This window comes from Castanea sativa, chromosome 1 (assembly GCF_040712315.1).
Source record: "Castanea sativa cultivar Marrone di Chiusa Pesio chromosome 1, ASM4071231v1".
NCBI lineage: Eukaryota > Viridiplantae > Streptophyta > Magnoliopsida > Fagales > Fagaceae > Castanea > Castanea sativa.
The window spans coordinates 87,468,789-87,477,175 of record NC_134013.1 but is presented as its reverse complement, the minus strand read 5'-3'; the positions used below and the strand labels follow the sequence as shown (position 1 = coordinate 87,477,175).

The window sequence follows — 8,387 nt, the reverse complement described above, 5'->3', positions numbered from 1 at the left end:
ATCCTCCCTTAACTCCACCGTGATATGCACTCCCATACCACTAAAAAAAAAAAAAAAAAAGTCTCAATGTAATTTATCAAATCCTTGATTCTCTCCCACGTTAATGTGTTTCTTTCCCTCCTAAACTCTCAAGTACTTTGTACATGAGGAGGTGCTAATTCAACTACAAGACTTTGTACACGACTTACTTGTAAGTCGTAAGTTAAGGAAGTTTAAGGATGAGCTTGAGATGAACTTATTTTATTTCCTCCAGCTTCTTTAGTTTTTACAATTTTTTTTGTATTATTCATAAGTTCTATTGTACTTTTTATTACTTTTCATAAGTTTTATTATACTATTTAACTAATTTTTAACCTTTTTTTCTACACTTCCAGCTAAATAAATTTAAAAAATAAGTTATTTCTAAACTGAGCTTAAAAAATTCCATACAGGCAACCCAAAAAAAAAAAAAAAAGTAAAGAAAATTTTTTGGATACAAGAAACAGCGCACGGGCCGAAAAAGAAGCCCGAAGCTGAAAGACCCAACTCCAAGTCAAAGAAAGAAAGAAAGTAGCAAGCCAGCACATCAACAACAACAACAACAACAACAACAGCGTCCAGGTACATCCCCTCTGGATTAGAAAAATCTGTACCCGTCGCCGTCATCAACCCCCAACCCCCACGCCCACGCTTACTATTACTATTCTTTCATTCGTTACTTCCCATACTCTCTCTCTCTCTCTCTCAAGCCAATCTCAAAATGGACTTGACCCACCCGCAATCCACTCTCTCTCTCGGCTTCTCACCATCACCACAACCCTCGCCCCGCCACAACAACAACCACCGTACCCAAATCGCCGACGACTCCATCTCTCTCCAACTCGACTCCTCTCTCCGCGAACCCACTCCTCTCTCTTGTCCTCCCATCATTCCTCTCCAACTCCTCGAATCCAACGGCGCCGTTTCGCCCCCCCACCGCCACCACCACCACCACAACGACGAAATCCGCCTCCTCGGCCACTGCGTCAAACGCCGCCGTCCCGACCCCGAAACGACTACCACCACCACCACCTCCTCCTCGTCGTCGCCGTCTCGCTCCTCGATCGAGTCGCGGCGGAACTCCGTGCGCGCGTGGGGCGGCGCGCCTCTCCACGCGGCGGACCCGGAGATATTCGGGATTATGCAGAAGGAGAAGCAGCGGCAATTCAAAGGGATCGAGCTGATCGCCTCCGAGAATTTCGTGTGCCGCGCGGTAATGGAAGCGCTCGGAAGCCACCTGACGAACAAGTACTCCGAGGGAATGCCCGGAGCGCGATACTACGGCGGGAATCAGCACATCGACGACATCGAGAATCTGTGCTGCGACCGCGCATTGGCGGCGTTCGGCCTCGAACCCGAGAATTGGGGAGTCAACGTGCAGCCGTATTCGTGTACCTCGGCGAATTTCGCGGTTTACACGGGGCTCTTGTTGCCCGGTGATCGGATTATGGGGTTGGATACGCCGTCAGGTGGGAACACGAGTCACGGGTACTATACTCCCAATGGGAGGAAGGTTTCTGGGGCGTCGATTTTCTTTGAGAGTTTGCCTTATAAGGTGAATCCGCAAACTGGGTATATTGATTTCGATAAGTTGGAGGAGAGGGCATTGGATTTTAGGCCTAAGATATTGATTTGTGGAGGGAGTTCGTACCCGAGGGAGTGGGATTATGCGAGGTTTAGGCAGGTTGCGGATAGGTGTGGTGCTGTTTTGATGTGTGATATGGCACAAATTAGCGGGCTCGTTGCTGCTAAGGTGTGAATTCGATCTTGCAGTACTTGTTTGTTTGTTTTAAGATTGAGAATTGTGTGTTATGGTATTGAAATTTGTTTTTTTTTAGTGTATATGAATTGTAGATTAATGCTTATCTGCCTGTTTCTAATTGGTTTTATGGCTAAAATACAATGTTAGTCCCTAAAGCTGTTTTAGTCTCTGAAGTGTAAAGCGGTCACTTTTAGGGTCTGTTTGGATACCCAATTGCAAAATAATTTTGAGACATGTGAATAGTGCCGTTTGACCTAATTTTAAAGAAAAATTTGCTGAAACATGTACTTGTTGTGTCTGTGAACAGTGCACGGGACCCACACAACAAATGCAGCTGCCACATAGTCCCATAGATGATATGACTAAAAATTGACATATCAACACTCCATTAGACACATTAGGACTAAAAGAGATCACTTTATGTCTGTTAGGGGTTAAAGCGATGCTTAAATTTTGTCATGAATCATAAGCGGTTACTTTGAACATCAAGGACTAAAATTGCTCATGAGCTAATGTTTAGAGATGAATGCTGTATTTTGGGCTTTTTATTTATTAAGCGAGAAGCTTTTATGAAAGTTGAAAATTGTAAAGCACTCTTTAGTTCAGTTGACTGGACCATTTTTTTAAATGTGTACTTTCATTGGACTTGGAAAAGTTTTATTTTGATGAGTCATTTGTGATTCTCTGGCTGTGACTGCATAGGGTGGGGAAGAAGTAATCCCGTATGTGAGGGAACCAACAAAGAATGTTTTGTTTGGTTATTAGTTCAACAGAGTTTGAAAGGTGTAGTAATGTGGTTGTTTTAAGTTGGTGTTGGCTTTATACTTGAGGCTTGTTTTCTAAAGGTTTCTTAATGGTGCGTAATTCATAGTGGTTAAATATATTTCCACACGATAACTATTTAACATGCAATCGTCTAGAAATATTTTATGAGGTAGACAATTCTAGTTTTTATGCAGCAATTCACAAATTGACCATAAAGGGGTAATTAAAGGACAAAGTGTATGTAGAAGGTATTTCAAAATCTAGAATTTGGAATACCTTCTGCAATGTTGTAGACTGGACGAGGTCAACAACTAGTTTTCTCTTTCTTTCTCTCCAACAAAATATGTAGTTGGAAGAGAGTAGTGTAGTAAAATAGTGATACCAGACCATGTATTTAAGATCTACAAGTTTTGTGTTTCATTACGAATGGGCTACACTCTGATAGTTTTATGTGTTGTCCCTTGTGAAGGATTTGAAATCTTGTTTGTTGTTAAAACATCTTCTTGGTGCCTGTAGTGGATAGCTAGGGTTTGAATGGGTGGAGTGGCACATGGGAGAAATCTTGTATCTCAAGAGCCCCAAAAGGAATGTTATATTTGGGGTTTTTTTTGGGGATGATACTTTTTTAACTTGGTATGGGAGTGGAGGACATTCTTAATAGTCTGATAGCAATTGTTATTCTTGAATAAATTAAATGTTGTCGTGCCATTAAATTTAATCCCTCTATATTATATTGTTTGAAGGCTCTACTACTTTGCAAACTTTGGGATTTACCTTGTTTGTGTATGGAAACACAAACACACACACACACACACACACACACAAGTTTGATCTGACCAAAAAATCCTCCCGTTTAATGTGTCTGGACTTTTTTACAGGAGTGTGTTAACCCTTTTGACTACTGTGACATTGTCACTTCGACAACTCATAAAAGTCTTCGAGGTCCTAGGGGAGGTATAATTTTTTATAGGAAGGGTTTGAAGCCAAGGAAGAGAGGAATGCTTTTAAGTCAAGGAGATGAAAGTGACCAATATGACTTTGAGGAGAAGATAAACTTTGCAGTGTTTCCATCATTGCAAGGTGGACCACACAATAACCACATTGCTGCTCTTGCCATAGCATTAAAACAGGTGGCTACACCTGAGTACAAGGCATACATGCAGCAGGTGAAGAAAAATACTCAGGCTCTAGCGTCTGCTTTATTGAGAAGAAAATGCAGGTTGGTTACTGGAGGCACTGACAACCATTTGATACTGTGGGATCTAAGGCCTCTTGGATTAACAGGTATATTGTTACTATGCATTATGATGCAAGCTGGTTCATTTCATTTTTGCATATAAATTATCTACCAAAAATGCTGGCAAAATTTTGTTTCACTAGTTTAATGTCTGCCCAAAGCCTTCAAATGATTGGAAGGACTTTGTTTGGGGAGTTTTGAGAGTGAAATATAAATTTGAAACTTGGTTTGCTTACCAAAGGTATGCGTGGGTTAACTGCACTATTTTTTCAAAACAGATGTTTGAAAGTGATAGTGGATGTTTGTCCATGAAAGACAGCCTTCGGAGGATTTGTTTTTGTTGGAGATACTGGGAGACTAGGGTTTTTTGGTTGTATACTTGTATTTGACAATGTTAAATTGGGGTCATGGTCTGTTTTGATAGGAATTTTTTAATTGGAGGTTCTCTCTTGAAGCTTCATTTTCTAGGGTACATTCTAGCTAGCCTTCAAAGGATGCTTCAATAGAAAACTTGACTGGATTGTTGTTGGGGTGGGTATGCATTGGAGTTTTCCATTTTTTAGAGGCTTGAATGATTGATGATAGGTTGAGGTGGTAGAGGCCATATATTATGAACTAAATTCACTTGAATTGGGATGATTTGGCTTGATAGTGTGGTGAGGAAAAAGAATAGAGATGGTGTCTTAGGCCCCCCTCCCCCCTCTCTCTCTCTTTATTGCTTTTTTTTTTTTTTTTTTTGGAGAAGGTGTTATTGCTGAGAAGTGATGTTTGTGTAATGCTGAAAAAAGTAAACCATAAAGTTGAAAGGTTGTTCCCTAATTGAAGTTGTGTTTGGTTATAACACCACATTAATAACCTTATCATCCAGGGAAAAAAAGAAGTAACAAGCCATTATTTTTATGTATTTGAAAAATAACATTACTCGTAATATGACATCAAAAGGGTGCAAATACTGTCCAAATAACATTACTCTTGGGTCCTATACATAGTTTAGACAACATGTTACAAAATGTCTTAAACATTTGTGGCAATTGTCAAGAATTAATATCGAAGTTAATAAAAAAGGCCTACTCATTTCTCCCCCCCCCCCCCCCCCCCCTCTCTCACATTATTGCTTTTTTTTTTTTTTTTTTTTGGAGAAGGTGTTATTGCTGAGAAGTGATGTTTGTGTAATGCTGAAAAAAGTAAACCATAAAGTTGAAAGGTTGTTCCCTAATTGAAGTTGTGTTTGGTTATAACACCACATTAATAACCTTATCATCCAGGGAAAAAAAGAAGTAACAAGCCATTATTTTTATGTATTTGAAAAATAACATTACTCGTAATATGACATCAAAAGGGTGCAAATACTGTCCAAATAACATTACTCTTGGGTCCTATACATAGTTTAGACAACATGTTACAAAATGTCCTAAACATTTGTGGCAATTGTCAAGAATTAATATCGAAGTTAATAAAAAAGGCCTACTCATTTCTCCCCCCCCTCCCCCCCCCCTCCCAAAAGGCATTTCATGTGGCATCATCCGTGAAGATCATAATAACAATATCCTTTTACAAACTAGATAACAATTTCAGGCATTCTTAATATCTATACCTACAGGGCATATGCTTCATTTATGCCATAAATTTTTTCTTCCAATCTTTGTTGGTGAATGTTCTAGTGAGCTTATTTTCATTAGGAACCTCTACTGAATACAATTCAACAAGTGCTCAAAGCAGCCTAATAATCCAACCCAAAACTGAAAAATAAATTGACCAGTGGGTGTCTATGGAAATTAATTGTTATGTCATTGCATGCTTAGAAAACACTAAAATCTGAGAGAACTTTCAAATCTCAAAGCATACATGAACAATAATATCTCAGTGAAGGGTAGATAAGCACATCAATGAGTAGGTATTGCTTTGAAGTCTGAAACTGGTCTTTGTTGTTTAATTAAGATCATTTAAGGAGAAAATGACATCATTGATGCTTGTTTTGTAATTACTCATAACCATTTGAATTTTGAAGCAAAATGCTCTCTCATCCCCTTTCCTTAATGGATGCATTTACAGGTGATTTTTGCTTGCTATTATAGTATTATACAATTATGCTTTTCATCAGGGATCAAATAATTGACCAATAAAATTTGGAGCATATTCTCTTCTTTTCTGGCTGTTGCTGTTCCCTACCTGGGACATGCAAATTATATTTTGATCCCAGTTCAGACTATTTTTTCCATATCCGATTTCTCTATGTTTGAGCTTCTATAATCCTATTCTATTTTGCGTTTTTACAGGTAAGAATTATGAGAAAGTATGTGAGATGTGTCACATAACTCTCAATAAAATTGCTATTTTTGGTGACAATGGAGCCATCACTCCTGGAGGAGTAAGAATTGGTATGTGAAAATTTCATTACATTTCAATTTGCAAGTTTTCTAAGCTTGACATGTCTACTTCAAGGGACAACGTGCTGTTATAATAACTGATGCTTGTATTACTGCCAGGTACCCCTGCTATGACATCTAGAGGATGTCTAGAGTCTGATTTTGAGACAATGGCTGAATTCCTCCTCAGAGCTGCACAGATTGCTAGTACAGTGCAGAGAGAGCATGGGAAGAAGGGTTTTTTGAAGGGTTTCCAAGGTAACAAGGACATTGTTGACCTCCGGACCCGAGTTGAAAGTTTTGCAACACAGTTTGCAATGCCAGGATTTGACGTTTGAATGGGTTCTAGAGTTGCTGCATATAAAGGGTTGCTGGTTACCATCCAACATTTGAAAGGTAACTGGAAGGCGTCATCCTCCTCTTATACTTGACAGACCTCTGCTGCTCATGCTACCCTCGAAATTAATGTCCTCTGATTGTCCTTGTGTTCTTGGTTGGCGTCTCTCTGATTATTTTGGCTATGGTTGATGCAGTTGCCAACCTTTTACTACCAAAGGTACACAAGGATTTTGCCCTGATAAAGGGAGGATTGTTTTGGTAATTAATTCTTCTGCTGTGTTGAAAAAAATGGTGGCTGCAAAACAATGAATGAGTATGGTGGTGTCTGGGATATTTTGTCAGCTGTCAAAAACAGAAAGATCAAATCTGGATCAACCCAACCTGAGTTCAACCTTAATGTATAGAGGGCGGGCAGAATAGTTTGAATTTGATCTGTATGAATTGAAGTTATGAATTCTTTTGGATACGGTTAGATACAGCAAGTGCAATGTTGGATCAATAATCCTTGATCCAGTTAACAGTCATATTGTTTCTACTAAATAATGTGAAAGATGTACACCATACTCATTTTCCTTTCATTCTCTATCTGACTTGTTCAGTGAATTGGTGAAACTTCTGAAGTAAACGTGGAAAATCTGGATTGGTCTTTACTTTTGTATAGTTTCTTTGAACTCCGTAGTGTTAGTGCTGTAGAAAAAAAAGAAAGAAAGAGGATTTAAAACTTATTGTTACCTCAAAAAAATGCTTTCGGTAGTGCAAGGCTAATTGGTGAAACTTCTGAAGTAAACATGGAAAATCTGGATTGGTCTCTACTTTTGTATAGTTTCTTTGAACTCCGTAACGTTAGTGCTGTAGAAAAAAAAGAAAGAACGAGGATTCAAAACTTATTGTTACCTTAAAAAAATGCCTTCGGTATTGCAAGGCTGATTATTTATTTTCCATCGGTGAGGGAGGGAGAGGTGGGTTTGAATCAGATGACATTATTACTGAGGTATTATTTCATCCTTGAGCAAAGTTGAACTTTGAATACTTGGAAACATGTACGTTAATGTTTATAAACCTGCCATAATTTAATTGGTACTTAGAAACCTGAAAGTTAAAAGCTAACTAAATTATTTATGTGCTCAATTGGTGAGATCTGGAAAATAATATAAATTATTGTAAGGACACGTTTTGCTTCCAAAGCCCAAAAAAAAAGTCAATGGCCTAAAGAGCCTAAGTCAATGAATTTATAAAGAGTGGGTTTGAAACTGAACTTTCAATGAGTTAGGTGTTTAATGATCACAGTAGGTTTGTTGCTATTGGAAAGTACAAAACAAACAGTTTTGAGCAAGGAAAATCCTCCTTAGCAAAGTCCGAAGAAGGTTGTTCTTATACATTTCTCTTAGACTTAACTAAATTATAGTTCTTTTGTGTACAATCATATTTCCCTTAGATTTTTTGACCCCTTTTGTAATGGGGTTTTTCTTCTTCATATTCTCATTCTTCACTCCATCTTAGCCTTCCACATGTATATCAGATTGCTGGTCTTGATACTTGTCCCATCAGTATCTCCCTGAAGTCTTGTGGGTAGCTGTAAGACTGAATGTTACTATTTAGGTATCACCTCCACATTAATGTGGTTAGGGAGTTAGCTGTAGAGTAATGACAGAGCATTCAATGTGGTGGTAGCAGCTTTCTTCTCAGATATTTCTCAACTCTCTTTTGTCTTGTCCCCACCTGATGTTTATCCTTGCTAGTATGGTCGTCTAGTGTCTTGTTCTTGAAAAAAGGTCGGACTTATGACCTTTAGTCTATTTAGCTGAGGAGGTACTTCTCCTCGAACAACATTTCCAGTTCCTCATGACCGAACTACTTCCACAGACCATTATCCTGTAGGTCTCTGTCACTATTACCTGTC

General features: G+C 38.7%; 1 protein-coding gene across 1 annotated transcript; it reads left to right on the top strand.

Moving 5' to 3' along the window:
* Positions 1-581: 581 nt before the first annotated feature.
* On the top strand, positions 582-6,828 carry LOC142618064 (serine hydroxymethyltransferase 7-like). Its single transcript, XM_075791034.1, has 4 exons — positions 582-1,771; positions 3,424-3,829; positions 6,059-6,160; positions 6,269-6,828. The coding sequence occupies exons 1-4, from the start codon at positions 740-742 to the stop codon at positions 6,484-6,486; spliced, it is 1,758 nt and encodes a 585-aa protein (XP_075647149.1). The 5' UTR covers positions 582-739; the 3' UTR covers positions 6,487-6,828.
* The last annotated feature ends 1,559 nt before the right edge of the window (positions 6,829-8,387 follow it).

Excerpts from the sequence above, each read along its gene's own strand:
- LOC142618064 (XM_075791034.1), top strand. The coding sequence starts at position 740 with ATGGACTTGACCCACCCGCAATCCACTCTCTCTCTCGGCTTCTCACCA. Across the intron at positions 1,772-3,423 it reads GCGGGCTCGTTGCTGCTAAG|GAGTGTGTTAACCCTTTTGA; the intron begins GTGTGAATTCGA and ends ACTTTTTTACAG. Across the intron at positions 6,161-6,268 it reads TCCTGGAGGAGTAAGAATTG|GTACCCCTGCTATGACATCT; the intron begins GTATGTGAAAAT and ends TATTACTGCCAG.